Genomic DNA, 16,016 nt, shown 5'->3' on the forward strand with positions numbered 1-16,016 from the left:
TAAGAACTAAAACGTTACTTAAATTAGTAGACTCTCGGTTCTTCATTTACAACTGCAACCACTGGAGTGACTACGCATTGAAGAGAATTCTTACATATGTGACCCTGGACCACAAAACCAGTCATAAGGGTAAATTTTTGGCCGAGATACAACTATTTGAAAATCTGGAATCTGAGGTTGCAAAAAAAAAAAAAATCTAAATACTGAGAAAATTGCCTTTAAAATTGTCCAAATGAAGTTCTTAGCAATGCATATTACTAATCAAAACTTAAGTTTTTATATATTTACGGTAGGAAATTTACAAAATATCTTCATGGAACATGATCTTTACTTAATATCCTAATGATTTTTGGCGTAAAAGAAAAATTGCTAATTTTGACCCATACAATGTTTTTTTGGCTATTGCTAAAAATATACCCAAGCGACTTAAGACTGGTTTTGTGGTCCAGGGTCACATATTATTGGCCGTCAAATCACTATGGAAACAGAATAATGTTTTGCCATGTGGTATTACGTTACATATCTCAGAATGACCCAGAATGCAACATGCAACTCTAACATGTTATTTGCTGCACGTATAAATCCTCTTCTGCTCTCGATTCAAGTCTGCAGCCTCAACCCAACTTAAACTGGTCCAATACGTCTGGAATGTTCCATCATAAGCCCAATCACACTTTTACCATTCCGTCGCGTTTTGGTTGACACTGCGACCAATAAGAATGCAGAAAGGTCATGGTATGGGAAGCGTAATTCAATTCAGTGGTGTGCAACTCGTTCCAAATCCATCCATGGACGTCGGCTGAACTGTAAAGTCGTCAAGTTCATTTCATTGACTTAATTGAAGGTTTAGGATGAAAAGATGCAGAGCATGATTTTTTTTCATTTCCCAGGACACAAACAAGTGCTTTTCAGTAACTCATTTAAAAACCCATACATATACATATGCACAAAATGCAGTAGTTCTATGAACTGGTGCACAAACACTGACTTGCTCTACTTTAGATTCTGGTTTTTGCTGCTTTTTGTGGTTATATAACTGTTTCCAGAAACTCTGGGCTATCGACACAAGGAGCAGCTTCCAAACGCCTCTGAGGGTAGCCTCAAAAACACAAGATTTATGGCTGCGCTGTGATACTTGGGCAGAGTCAGCGCACATCTGAGGCCCTGTGCCACTTCAATTCACCCTCATAAAAAATACAAGAGCAAAAAACCAAATAACAAAATCAGGGCCATTGCAGAAACCACACCTCACCAGGACAACAGCAGAGAACCAGTCTGACTACAAGGAAAAAGGAGAAAATGTGTTATTCAATCCTAATAACACTGAAATCAGTTAGAATTTATAGATAGCCGAGCAGCTATATTTAAATTTAAAGGCAATAATGGTCAAAATAATAGTAGACATTTAATACTTTATTTATAACATAGAATTTATTAATAAAAGAACCATATGACAGAGGATTTATAATGAAAAGCAGGGCAATAAATACAATGGGAAAGATTTTCCAATATTATGGCACAAAAAACTAAGCAATAGCGGACTTTTTTTGGTCGTCCAGTCAGCTAATCTTTAAAACGCTAACATTTGTAAGCTTGTAATAATACCAGGCATTTGGAATTCTAAACAGAATGACTTCAAATGGAATGACTTAGGAAGGAATGTCTTCGGGAAGGCTTTCAGTCCATAGCAGTTGGAGCAGAGCGGGATTTCAATGGCGGATGAGCTTTAAAACTAGCGATAACGTTTCGCTCCGAGATGCAAGGCCAAAATAAACTCAAAACACAAGGCCTAGGGTGTAAAACAAAGAATCGTACTGCAAAACTAGAAAATTATCTTTACAGTTCTCCGTACTTCATAAAAAACACTATAAAAGATCAATTTCACCACAGTCAAGATGGCAGATGTGAGATATCACCACTCACTATTGTTTACCCAAACACATGCGCTGGGAGGGAAGGGGTAACTGTGAGAAGCAAAAGGCATAGCAAAAGACTTGCTCTGTTGATATACATCATGTTAATACTGCTTTGACTAACAGCGCAGCAGCATTCTCTAGTAGTCGATGCCCTGGTCGTTGTAGTGCCCTCTGTACTCATCGTGGTATTCGCCCTGGTACTCTTCCTCTTGATATTCTGCCTGATAGTCACTATCGCTGATTTCTGAGCCATTCGTTCCCGTGCCTTGGCTGCCGTTGGCATGAATCATGGGCTCTGTAGGGGTGGCGCAATACTTGGGGTCGTAAACTTGCCGTCCCAAGCCGTACACGCTCATGCCCTTCTGAGAGGCTACCTTATTGGTTCCCATTTGCAATGAGATGGTGGAGTTGTCCAATGGTTGCAGAGCTGCCTTCTGGTCATAGATGTCCCTCCTGGTTCCTGGGGCAGACATGCCAGCCTGGAGACAGACACATAGTAAATGTGTCATTTTTTATCATTTTTGTCTGATATATTGTTGATACATGTCTGTGTTTGGGTATACCTGACTAGCTCCTTTGTTGGTGCCCATTTGCAGACTGATGGTGGTCTGGTCATAGGGTTTCTCTGTCTGTGTCTTGGGGTCGTAAAGGTGTCTCCTGGTCCCGTAGGCGGTCATACCAGCCTGGCTTGCACATTTGTTGGTTCCCATCTGAAACAAAAGTCAGAAACACTTCAAAAGTGGGTTAAAACACCCCTGGAGATGATCTACCTTGAATTTTCTCCAATCAATCTGGTCCTGCAATCAACCTTTATCTGTAGAAACCATTCCCAGAAGCATGTCTGCACTGATATTGGTTGAGTTGCTGTTTCTAATCTGGACTTGTAACCGAAATGTTGTAGGTTCAAACCTCACAATGAATGATCCTTGAGTACCATTCTGGTAAAAGGATCAGCTGAATGACCAATTCTCAATGATTAGGCTTCCTTTAAACCCATTCATGCAGAAACATTCAAGAAGTTCCGGGAATAGTGTCTATAACCTGAAGTCCGATGACACACTGGCCAGCCTTCATCTTCTCTTCATCAAACTGTCTCTGCTGCTTGTCTGCATATTTCACACCAATGTCAATGTTCGTTTCCATGCCTTTGGTCTTTGCCTGTTGAAAAAGAAATAAAAATTTTATAGTTGCAAAATTTAGGCTGTCAATAATATTTTAAATAAAAAATCTTTAAATGGAACCTATCAACCAGATGTCAACATTTACTCAAAGAAATCCTTTATTTTTAATATTTCTTTAAATCTCTTTTAACTTTTTATCAATAAGACCCAATGTAAGACTCAGGTTGAGCAGAACGTAAGGACTTGCAGACGTACCATACTGGCCAGAGCGAGAAGTGTGGTCTGGACTTGCGTCATGTTCCCGTTTTCGAAGAGGTCATTGGCTTCATAGATGTCATTGGGCTTCAGCCCGTAGGCTAGAATGGCTTTGATGAAATTCCCAAGGTTCTCTAGCTGAGGGTACAATGGCAACAGTAAGGGTATGTTTCTCCACAACATCATTGGTTACCTCATTTTCAGATAAAAGAGTTAGTTTTGGTTGATGAGTCAAAGAGTGCATGAATGGGTCCATTCATTCTTACAGCATGTAAAGAGCTCTGATACTAGAGTGTTTATATACTAAAGATGTATCTGCAGTTGTTAGCAGCTTCTGCCTGTCCTAGTATTTGCCAACAATGTGATTTTGTATGCTGTATTGTAAGTCACTTTGAAAGGAAAGTGCTTCTTACTTCTCAAACGGGCAAAAAAAGCCCGTAGGAGCCTCTGAGATATTTACCTTATGCCAGTTCAACTGTGAATGGTTTATTTTCTTTATCGATCCAGGCTGAAGCTTGTTTATCAATCTGAAAAGAATAAAAACAATTAATGATTTCAATTAATTTCTTTTTGCAAGCATCTTCTATGGGCACAATAAAGGTGTAAAGTAAGTAATTTCGATTCTACTAGCATCACCCAATGGAATTGCCAAAATAATGATTGTTTTCATACAGGTTTTCTGCCACTGGTCACCCAAACAGATAGTCTTGGCCCAAATGTATGCCATTGGTTGAGCCAGTGTCATTATGTCTGGCCAGGATGCTCAAACAAGCTTTAATAGTGCCATAAATAGTGTTTAGCTGGTCAGACAAGTGGTCTCCCAGTCTGACCAGCTGAAATGTTCCCAAAACCGACCAACAGACCAGCCTGGGAGAAACTCTAAGGCCAGCAAACTAGCTTAGGCTGGTTAAAACGGTTTTTGTTTTCAGCAGGGAAACCTTGCCCACATGGCCAAGTTATGTTTATGTTTATCAACTTACTCGCACAGTATGACGCCATCCTTGAGCCCTTTCTGAAAGTGGTCTCCGATCGGCATTCCAGTCACCTCCTCGATCCAGAAACGAAGCTCCTCCTCCTTCTGTAGGTCATATTTCTGTGCGATCTGTGAGAAGAAATAACCCAATCAGTGAGTCAGCCAACACACATCAGTCATTTATAAGTCAAACCGGCTCTGCAGGATCACAGTAATGTGTCCTGGACAATCTTCCTTTAGATTCTACTGTAATGTGTCAGCATACATGCTTATCTAAACTATTATAATGTCAATACACTTAGCTGATCCTCACACAGAACGTGTTTAACCAAAAAACACACCGAAACAACAGTTTGAAACATTTAAAAGGCCTGTTTGACTTTTAAAAGTTGTATTAGAGCTAATGGAAAATCATCAAATGCAGCCTAATTAAATCGGATTGCCTATAAAAACTCTTTTCTGGCTTTGTTTGGCTTTCTCCTTTGTGAATGGTGTTCAAAGCATGTGATGCAACACCTACGTGCGATTGTGCCAACAACAGAGCATTAAATTCCCACAAAGAGTCACAGCGTGAATCTATTCTGGCCGTTTCGCTCTTTCTCAGGACTTTTCTGACTGTAAATAGCACCGTTGACCAGCTGATATTGAATAATGTGCTCAGAACAGACAAATATGACTAACAGCAGATCTTTACAAAATGCCTGAACAAAATGTGAGATGGTTTCATTTGCTCCTTCAATCAATGTTAAGTCTGTTTATCGTGTAGTAGGTGATGAAGTAAATCTTAGAAAAGTAATTTGAGGCATCAATGTTTAATAAGTTAGAGTTAGGTTATTCAAATCTCTAAAAACAATAAAAGTCAAACATGCCTAAGCGAGCACTTTTCATTAATACAGACTTTCTGTTTTCTTCTTCATGAGTGCTAGCTATTACTTCAGCTTCAAGTGAAACCCTTCAAAAATAGTTTACATATTTTTTACGGGATATTAAATAATTCAGTTTAAACACAGCAAGTTTAAACCCATTTAAAGTAGCTAATAATACAAGTTCCAGGAAACGGCTTCTATCACAGAGGCTCCATTTCGAGTTCAGCATTCAGGGTCAGACTGTACAAAGACAAAGCTAAATGTGGCTATCATACAGATCATGAGAGAAAGGGACAAAAGGACCTACAGGGGAAAAGGGTGGATAAGATATTCTCAGCAGGAGGTGTTCAGGACAGAAGATGTCTCTCTTTCCCGTCAAAACATGATAACGGCTTTCCTCATGGCCTTCTGTCTGCTATCTCAAACCTTATTTACAGCACAAACACAGTCCTAACCCTTCGAGTTTTCACAGAGATATCTAGCTAGAGTTCTCTTAGTGTTTAGCTTATGTTTCAGTTTCTAGGTTAATTGCAATACCTGCTTTTCCTTCTCAGAAGTAGAGGGAAATATTAGCATTCACAGTTTTTGGTCTTGTACCACGATAATTCCATGTTTTGGAGTCACTGTGAAAAATATTTTATCAGGTAACATATGTGCTTTATTTACACTACTGTTCAAAAGTTTGGGGTCGGTACGGATTTTTTTTTTTTTACGGAGTTTCTTAAGCACACTAAAGGCTGCATTATTTGAGCAATCAGTAAAACAGTAATACTGTGAAATATTACATGTAATAAAATGTTGTACTTGTTTTCTGTGTTAATATATTTTAACATGTAATTTATTCCTATGATGGCAAAGCAATTTTCACCATCATTACTTAACGTTTACAGTCTTCAGAGTCACGCGATGCTTCAGAAATCATTAAAATAAGATGATTTGCTGCTCAAAAAACATTTATTGTTATCATCAGTGTTGAATGATCTAGAAAGAGTTTAAAAAAACAGCATTTATTTGAAATATAATTTTTTTAACATTGTCTTTTCTGTCACTTTTAGTCAATTTAATGCATCCTTGCTAAATAAAAGTATTAATTTCTTTCAAAAAATCTTACTGAACCCAATTATTATTCAACTAAATATAACAACATGTCATTTTTAATGTTCAAATTAAGTAAAAATAGAGTATGAAAATACTATGGTATTCATAATATAATAATATCATATAATATAATAATATTCAAATCACTTTCACTGACTTTTAAATTAAATGTTCCCTCCTGGTGGAATGACCTGCCCAACTCAATCCTTAGCCATCTTCAAGAATCGGCTAAAAACACATCTCTTCCATCTTTATTTGACCCTCTAACTCTAGCAATCTCTATTCTAACTCTATTCTTTAAAAAAAAACTTGCCCCTTTTAGACTTGCACTCTATTCATTTACTAACTGCTTGTTTACATTACAAAACTAACACTAGCTTCTCTATTCTTTTTCTATTCCTTTTCTTTTTATTTATTATACAATTAACAAAAGCAAAAATAAAAGCGTCTGCTAAATGACTAAATGTAAATGTATTCTTTGAAATACCATTTAAATGCTATGATATATGAATACAATACTAATTTAGAATCGCAGTATATAGGAAAGATGTCTCAAACTGTACTGAGATCATACTAAAATCACTTTGGTATTTTGGCAAATCTATTACCAACATATTATCTGAGCTATGATATCCACATACTTTATACAATTGTCTCATTTGTGCCTATTTTTATTCCTCCTAAGGAATTTGAAGATATAGCTCAGAGCCCTATAAACTTCCATAGAAGGCCTCTCAGCAAGCTGAAGATCAATCAGACATCCTCCCACACTGCAGCCCAGCAGTCAGAATGTGAGACCACTAGGAAAAAATGGCGTGTGGGGTGTTGTGGCTGTTCCCTTGTGCAATTTGAGGTCAGCTGAGATGACTTTTCTCCTATAATGACAGACAAAAAGCTAAACCATTCACAGTCTCTCATCTTTGAAGAACTGCATGACTTTTGGCATGTTCCAAATAGTTCAAAAGAGCACCGGATGATTTCAGACGTAGTGGGAGACAATGAAGGTTATATCTCTGATATAATGAGCCATTGACTGGGGTGATTTATATTAGACATGAATCGGAAAAAATCAAGACTGACAAAAGGAGTGGAAAGAACAGAAGAACTCCACGGAGAAACTGAGCAAAGATTGGAGAACCATGTGTCTGTCTTGTCTTTCCTTCCAGTCCACTGGGAAACCAGCCAGTGGTAGAAAAAAAGAGAGAAAAATGTGGAAAAGTGACCCTTGATGGAGAAGTTAGAGGCATTTGGAGAAGAACAACATTCTGGAAGGTTGTGGGCCGATCCTGCTAGAGACTGACCTCTAGCCCTCCTCCCCCACTCATAATTCTGAGAGCTTACTGATGACAGCACAAAAAGCGAGCAAACATCGGACTAAAAAAAAGGTCAGGGAGTGAAAGGACTCGCAACGCGATGCAATCAATTTGACAAACAGTCCCTGAGAGATCGATGTCAACCGTGGTGACAACGGAGGAGGGGAGGGATGAACTTTTCACCTTGGGTTTAGGCTAAAAAAACACATACAAATACAGAAACACAAAGTTTAGCAACATGCAAACAAATCTACAATCCTCCAAAAAAAATCCCATTTGTTTAAAAAATAAGCATCCCTTCTCTATTAGTAAAAGAATTCATTATTCAGAAGTGTGCATAACTTACTGTGGCATCATAATAGCTAACTTTGCAAAAACAAACTTGTTAAACGAACAAATGTTCTGACTTTATTTTCTCTGACTATTATTGAGTACTGTGCTGAAATCAAGCGTGCCTGTTTAATCACATGTGAGCAACTAGTCCAGCCAGCATTAGGCAATATTTAACCATGTGCTCTGGAAATACCCCAGCTACAATGCGGAAAGATTTGCTCTACTATACCTGTAAAAACAAGTTATTTTTCAGATCTGAAAAGGAACCGTTTAAGTCACAAACTGACAGACATTTGTCCTGAAAAACAGTAACTAGATGTTTACATTTTGAAAGTGTGTGTAATATTAGCAACCACATTGCTATGGCATTGCTAGATAAAAGCTAGGTTGTTCTAGTGATTGCAATGTGATTCTAGGGTGTTCTGAGTGGCTGCTAGGTGGCTACTTACTAGCTTCAGTCAAACAAGCCCATCCTCACTACATTTATTAAAATTGTATTAAGAAAATGTGTGTAATATTCAGAACCACAATTCTAGGTTATTGCTAGGTGATTGCTAGGGCGTTGCTAGGGTGTTCTGAGTGGTTGCTAGGTGGCTACTTACTTGCTTTAGTCAAAAAAGCCCATCCTAACTTTGTTTAACATTTTATTAATAAAATGTGAGTAATATTTGGAACAACAATTCTAAGTTATTGCTAGGTGATTGCTAGGGCGTTGCTAGGGTGTTCTGAGTGGTTGCTAGGTGGCTACTTACTTGCTTTAGTCAAACAAGCCCATCCAAACTTTGTTTTTAACATTTTATTTAAAAAAATGTGTGTAATATTTGGAACCACAATTCTAGGGCATTGCTAGGTGATTGTTAGGGTAGTGTTTTGATTGGTTGCTAGGTAGTCGCTATGGTGTTCCGAGTGGTTGCTAGGTGTCTAAGTCAAAAGAGCCCATTCAAACTTGATTTTGTGAAGAAAATGTGCGTAATTTTTGGAACCACAATTTTTCAGCATTGTTAGGTGGTTGCTAGGTAATAGCTAGGGAGTTCTGATTACTCACTAAAGTTTTCCACCCAAGTATAAAAAAATAATAATAATGATGATTGTTGGTGACTTCTTTTGAAGTCATCACCACTCAAAATGACAATGACAGAATGACAAATTTTTTCCACAAAGCTTTTAAATGCATAGGAGTGCAAAAAATTCAGTTCACAGGCAACTTTTGGATAAAAGGCTTTCAAACCTTCAATAAACTTTGATAATCTGTTTAAATAAGTGTTTAAATAAGCCTGGTCTATGTTTACACTGTTATAAAATCCTGCTGAACAACAGACCCAAAACAATAGCCTCAGGAAAACACGCTTTCCTGTTCCTCCTAAAATGGCAACACGGGGTTAACAACCATGGCCACACTTCACAGAGCCTTAACCAAACCTGGAAAATATTGCTGATCAGCACATTGCAGGGAATGTAACGGCCCCTCACTGGGCCGCTTGCCCATCAGCAGTCACAGTATGGCAGTAAAAGTGTTTTTACGCCGAGGATCAGCATGGAATGTGGCATTAGAGAGCGACGGATCAAAGCCCTAAGGTTAACCTGGCCTGGTTTTACCCAAGAACCACCGTGACCTCCTTGTTCTGACCCTCGTCCTGTCCCAGGACATGCTGTGGGCCCAGTATTGGCGTATTTCCAAGACTGCAACACAGACATGCACGCTAAGATAGATGCAGAATGAGATGAGTGTGAGAGCCAAGAATAATATGAATGTATTACAGTCTGAAAACGATTTTCCCAGGCCTGAGAGAATCAAGGTGTCTGTTGAACCACATCCAAACATTTCAGGGGGAATTCCTGCATATGTAACTCCATTTTCAAAGTTCTGACAATGGAACATTTGTGGAAGCAACATACAAGAGAAAGTAACTACTAAACAACAGAGCTACCAATTCTTCAATGGCTTGCAAAAGCTCTCATCCAGGAATCTTTGTCCATCTACCCACTGTCTGGGGAAAACAACATGGCAAAAACAACTGATATGATTAATATAATGCAACACGAATGGTCATTATAAAAATAGGTTGCTAATTGCCATCTCTTCTATGTGTAAAAATAAACCAGCCTGAAAAATATCTTCAATGTGCTGGACTTGAGCAGAGGATGATGCTTTGGCAACAAGCCCGTAATGAACGACCCCTTGTGTCTGCTGTTACATAACCAGAGAGGGTCATTAATTTGATTGGGAAAAGATCCTTTCCCATTATGTCATTTGTGAGTTTTATTTTAAGGAATAATTCTGTTTGACAAGGAGATTTGTTGATATTTACAGGCTGATGTACTGATGTTTCTAAATCTCACTGTAAGAGCTTTGACTTCCCACATTTCCAAAGTTCAGCTTGCAGGAAAACAAAGGCAGAAAACAGCTCTCGGCTTTCAGCAGAGCAAGAGTGCTGATGAAACTCAAGGAACGAGACAAACAAGTCCTCGGAAAGCGCATGACCTATAAAAGGTTTGAAACAAACACGGTTAAGACCGTTCTCGCAGGTTAATACTGAATGAAAAGTAGGTATTTCTTGTATGAATAGCATATTATTTTTGCTTATAAAATTTTATTATTTATCCAGTCATTAATATCCCTGTACAATATAAAAAGTTATGAGCCACTATATTTTCTATTTATATAAGACAAAAGACATATGCACACACTACAAGATTTCGCTTTCAAATGAATGTTGTTCTTTTGACGTTTCAATTCATTAAAGAATCCTGGAAAAAGTATCAAGGCTTCCATAAATAAATTAGTGCTGGGCAATGATTATTGCATCTGAAATAAAAGTTTTTGTGTACATAATATATGTGTGTGTACTGAGTATATTTATTATGTATATATAAATACACATGCATGTATATATTTAAGAAAAATATGTTTATATATATATATATATATATATAACATATTTTTCTTAAATATACAGTATACATGCATGTGTGTGTATTTATAATTAATTAATATACACAGTACACACACATATATTATGTACACAAAAACTTTTATTTTGGATGCGATTAATTGTTGCCCAGCACTAAAATAAATATGAAGCAATGATCATGTGACACTGATGACTGGAGTAATGGCTGCTGGAAATTCAGTTTTGCCATCACAGGAAAAAGACGTTTTTAAAATATATTCAAAAGTTATTTTAATTTAGAATATTTTACATACTGCTGATTTTACTGTAGTTTGGATCAAATAAATACATTCTTGATGAGCATAAGACAAATCTTCAGAACTACTGACCTCAAACTGTAAGCATGCAAAAAAGCAAACACTTTTCCTGCAGCCTTTCAGTGTCCAGCCGGGTAAAATGGAAAATAAGTCATAGATTAAGAGAGGAAATGGTGTAATGGAACTAGCCCCTAGAACTACTTTCCACTAGCAAGTAGTCAGGAACAGTGTTGTATTTTTAACCACATGCTTTTCATTTTAAAAGCTTAAAGAACTCTAAAACACTCTAAAAAATGCTGGGTTAAATATAACCCAGTGCTGGGTAAAATAGGGACAAACCGAGCAATTGTGTTGTTTTGACCCAGCAGTTGGGTTACTACCCAGAAGGTTGGGTTAAACATTTAACAAAATGAGTGCAAAATTCAAATTGTGTCATACTCGTGACATATGTCTTTTGAAACCTGTATGACTTTCTTTCTGCTATGGAAAAAAGTTAATTTGAACTTGAAATAATAACTGAAATAACTTTCAAACACATGAAAGTGCATGAGAATGTCAAGCTCCAAAACAAAACAAGAACGCATCATAAAAGTATCATGAGAGAGACAGTGATTCGTGAATGAATCGTTTTTATGCGATGAATCAGTTCATCAAAACAAGCCTGATGAACCAATTTTGATTCTTGATTCAAATCACTAGTTTACAGCTCACTTGGGGGAGAATATTATCAGAGAATAACAACTGGTGTTTTGCATCCTTTTTAAAGCTTGAATGCTCCAGCTTCTTTGCCACTGCAATGAGCAACCAGTATTTCTCCCTTTGTGTTACTAAATGTCACACGGGTTTGAAACAACATGAGTAAATGAGTAAATAAATCACATCATTTATATTTCAGGGTGAAATATTTCTTGTAAAGCATCTGGCTAAAAAAGTAACATTCATTCATTGAGCTAAATAGGTCATTATTGCAATACACCCTTTGACAGGTCAAAGCCAGAAGTTGAACTCTTCTGAATGAAACAGTCTTATACACATCACAGCTGTTCCGGCACTGTCGTCACATTTTAGGAATGCTTAAAATTCCAAGATGAAATCCTTACTTCCGAAGGGGTTAGATGAAAGACACAGAAACCTACCAGGATTGTTCAGGCGTGAAAAACAGTTTAATTGACCTAAGATTACTTAAATCAAAAATATCTCTTCAGCACTGATGATGATGTCATGCTTAAGATATTTGTATGTGTGTGTGTGTGGGGGGAATGAAATTGATTCATTGGCTTTACGTATGTTATTGTATGCAACATTTTGTCTGATCATTTTAAGGCATGATTTACTAATCAGTAATACTTATCACTACGAAGATATTAAAGATTAGACATGCTTCATAATGTTTCCCTAAAATGACCCTCCTTCTCCTTAGAAGTATTTACAACATATGCATTCCATTAGTAATAAGCTTTATAGCCTATATGACAGTCATATTAAAAATAAAAAACATGGAGATTATCTCTGACCGGGTCATCTCTAAACTCTGGACAATCTAAGATCAATTTGAGGAAAATTTTCTATTTTTTTTCCCCCCCACATGATTAATCTAACACACAAAATTATACGAAATCAGAAACTTTTCTGGGGATGCCAACTTGCAGTTATAGAATAATTTTCCATTTAATCAAATCAATACTAAACAAAATACATCATCTAAATCATCATTTACTTTTATATTTTATTATTATTAGCTTATTTTTATAATTAATGTGGTTTTTAATTCAAATTCACTTGGATTCAACCTCCAATTATAACCAAAGTCTTCACCAAAGTCTCGTGCAACTATTAGTTTGAAAGTGTAACATAATCAAGAACACACAGGTAAAATATAAAAAAAAATAAGAATAATTTAAAAAGATACATTTAAACTAAACCATATAAACGCCAAGCTAACACTAGTTGCCAATAACGCAAAATAAACTAGGCTAACATTACTTTTTAAAAGCACGGTAATATTCAGAACTGTTTCTATAATGCATACCAAAACTGATCATCTAATCAATATATACTAAAAATGTATCAACATACATATAAAAATATTTAAAACAAATTAGTAAAATTCAGTTTACCTTGTTTTTAACCTCCGCAGATAATCCGTAGGCTGGTCCCTTGTTAAACTGCGTCATGATTCACTTTTTTGCGTTTTTTCTTAAAGTCACTGTACTGCCCAACAGGGAATGAGTGAAGTAAAGTCCTAAAGCTGCAGTAAAATCACAGTACAGAAGATTCGGAGCTCCGCGTGCTTGAATAATCCGCGCTCAGTGAGTTTACACAACGGAGACTCACGCAAAAACTTCTACCCTATATCGAGAATTTGGGGTGGAGCTAGATGACTGATGCGCCGCTAGAGCCAATCAGAAGCCTCGGTTCTGCATATTAAACCATCCATTGTTTCTCTGGCTCTACTGGGCGCCACTGGCGAAAGTAATGGCTCACCTGCCAAAACTAGTGACCGAGTTTCAGTTTACTGGAAAGCTGTGGCTTATCTCTACAGTTATATGGTGTAATAATACTTTCTTTGTCTTCTTCGATTCTTTTTTTGCTAGTTTGACAACAGCAAAAACATTTCACGGTTAACTTTTAAGTAAATTTACAAACATTATTGCTTAACAGATAAGAATGCGGTACATACAAATAATATATCAAAACGAAACTAAATTCTATATATTAACAATTATCAGAAAAAATAATTATTATGAATCTTAATAATACTGATTAACTTAAAAAGAAATAAAATGAAATAAGTGCAATTTTAATTACATTTCTGAGTGTGCATTAATGATTTGTTAAACATTAAATAATTTAATGATATTTGCTAATCTTATTAATGGCCCAAATTAACATTAACCCACTTAGTTACTAATAGTTTATTTATATGTGACCATGGACCACAAAACCAGTCATAAGGGTCAATTTTATGAAATTGAGATTTATACATCATCCGAAAGCTGGATAAATAAGCTTTCCATTGATGTATGGTTTGTTTGATGTATGACAATATTTGGCTGATATACAACTTTTTGAAAATCTGGAATCTGAGGGTGCAAAAAAAAAAAAATCTAAATATCGATAAAATCACATTTAAAGTTGTCCAAATTAAGTCCTTAGCAATGCATATTACTAATCAAAAATTAAGTTGTGATATATTTACAGTAGGAAATTTACAAAATATCTTCATGGAACATGATCTTTAATTAATATCCCAATGATATTTGGCATAAAAGAAAAATCGATCATTTTTACCCATACACTGTACTGTTGGCTATTGCTACAAATATATAACCGTGCGACTTATGACTGGTTTTGTTGGCAATTAAAAAAAAAAATGAAGCTAATCAAAGTGCTTTCCAGATTACATAATGAAGAATAGAAAAGCAAACAAGACACACCCTTACTGCGGTAATACTAACTATGGTACGGTAAAATGCCAGTAACCACAATTTATCAACAGAAATCAAACCATGATAAAACACACAACACAGGCCTAGTGTATGCATCCAATTTCTGTGTTGCCATTTTCTGTATTGTCAAGTAGCTTTAAATGACCAGTTGATGTTTTGAGCTTGATGTACTGGGTGGAGCTATAATGTCAGGGTTATTTTTGTCCGAAAGGTTGAAGTGAAAACAACACGAGGAAAAAACAACTATCATGGAGGTGGTCTGTCTGAGGAGATCAGTATCTCTCGCTGTCACTCAACCTGTTTAGTGTAAACAAGGAAGACATTTTCTCTAAGGTTGATTTCATTTTGTGGATATTTCTAATAACATAGGTACAAACAAAATGCCAGAATGTTGTGTGATTTATCTGACAACATGACCTGTTTTATCAGAAGCTGAAGGCCTTTTGTCAACTAAAAACTGAATACAACATAGAATATAAAAATGAAATTGAATTGAAATTCTGCAAGGTCGACTAATAAAGATACTGATGATATTGGTGATGGTATCAGCCAGTGAGAGATGAAACAGCGAGGTGTTTCCTGATAAGAGTCTGTTATGACTAGAGATAATAACTCTTGTGCAGAATTACTCTTGCTGTTAAGTGTTTGGTCTTTACCTCCTCCCAAAAAGTTCCATAAATGGTCAGCTTTTCGCTTTGCGAGATGTTAACTGATGGACTGGTGTGGATTACTTGTGGATTATTGTGATGTTTTTCTCAGCTGTTTGGACTCTCATTCTGACGGCACCCATTCACTGCAGAGGATCCATTGATGGTGAGCAAGTGACGTAATGCTAAATTTCTCCAAATCTTGGAAGGCCTGAGGGCGAGTACATTTTAAGCAAATTGGCACTTTTGGGTGAACTATTTCTTTAAAAATCAATTTCATTGTGGATAAAATGAATGGCATTTTTATTTCTGCAATGCTACGGTTACCATCTATGCTCATAATAACCAAATTATACATGACATCACATACCTTCCAGACATGTCTGATGGGATCATCCATTTGCAGCTGTTCAGAAACATCACAGTCGCAGAACTTTATGCTGAGAAGTAAAAGACTAAGTTACCTGTATGAACTTGTTATGCGAGACAAAAGAAACCATCAGGTTATGCTCTACCTCATGCTGCAGGTATTAGAGTGCCGTCTCATCTCTAGAAACAAGAAGAACAGGATATTATAGACACATAAAATAAAAACTACAGCTGAGAATTGCAGCTTTTCCATCTGTCAAGTCTATATTTGACACCATTTCCTCTAGAACCACATACCAGCACAGGAGGACAATGAAGTACCACTGAAATGCGTAGTGAGCTGGAAAATATTTCACAACAACACTAAGAAAAAATGTATTCACACTTAAGAATGAGGTATCACAATCTAGATTTAAAACAAGTCTTCCATGTATCTGAATGACAGTATAACTTTGAAATGGACAAACC

At 36.5% G+C, this 16,016-nt stretch overlaps 1 protein-coding gene and 1 long non-coding RNA gene across 2 annotated transcripts; both read right to left on the reverse strand.

Annotated features, from left to right (window-relative positions):
• Nucleotides 1-1,457: 1,457 nt before the first annotated feature.
• On the reverse strand, nt 1,458-13,428 carry cnn3a (calponin 3, acidic a). The gene is made up of 7 exons (XM_016445992.1): nt 13,201-13,428; nt 4,273-4,394; nt 3,753-3,819; nt 3,293-3,430; nt 2,958-3,074; nt 2,480-2,626; nt 1,458-2,395 (listed from the first exon to the last, which is right to left on the reverse strand). Exons 1-7 carry the CDS (start codon nt 13,255-13,257, stop codon nt 2,054-2,056), a joined length of 990 nt encoding a protein of 329 aa, XP_016301478.1. The 5' UTR covers nt 13,258-13,428; the 3' UTR covers nt 1,458-2,053.
• A 2,033-nt stretch (nt 13,429-15,461) lies between these two features.
• LOC107657750 (uncharacterized) lies at nt 15,462-15,971 on the reverse strand. The gene is made up of 3 exons (XR_001630714.1): nt 15,846-15,971; nt 15,695-15,728; nt 15,462-15,619 (listed from the first exon to the last, which is right to left on the reverse strand). It is a non-coding gene; the product is annotated as an uncharacterized LOC107657750 (long non-coding RNA).
• Nucleotides 15,972-16,016: the final 45 nt, after the last annotated feature.

This window comes from Sinocyclocheilus anshuiensis, unplaced genomic scaffold (genome assembly GCF_001515605.1).
Source record: "Sinocyclocheilus anshuiensis isolate Anshui unplaced genomic scaffold, SAMN03320099.WGS_v1.1 scaffold119, whole genome shotgun sequence".
Lineage (NCBI taxonomy): Eukaryota > Metazoa > Chordata > Actinopteri > Cypriniformes > Cyprinidae > Sinocyclocheilus > Sinocyclocheilus anshuiensis.

Bases quoted from the DNA above. Each gene is read 5' to 3' on its own strand.
- cnn3a (XM_016445992.1), bottom strand. From the start codon at position 13,257: ATGACGCAGTTTAACAAGGGACCAGCCTACGGATTATCTGCGGAGGTT. The intron at 3,820-4,272 runs GTAAGTTGATAA...TATTCTTTTCAG, and splicing joins GATGGCGTCATACTGTGCGA to ATTGATAAACAAGCTTCAGC. The intron at 2,627-2,957 runs GTTATAGACACT...CTTTTGTTTCAG, and splicing joins AGTGTGTCATCGGACTTCAG to ATGGGAACCAACAAATGTGC.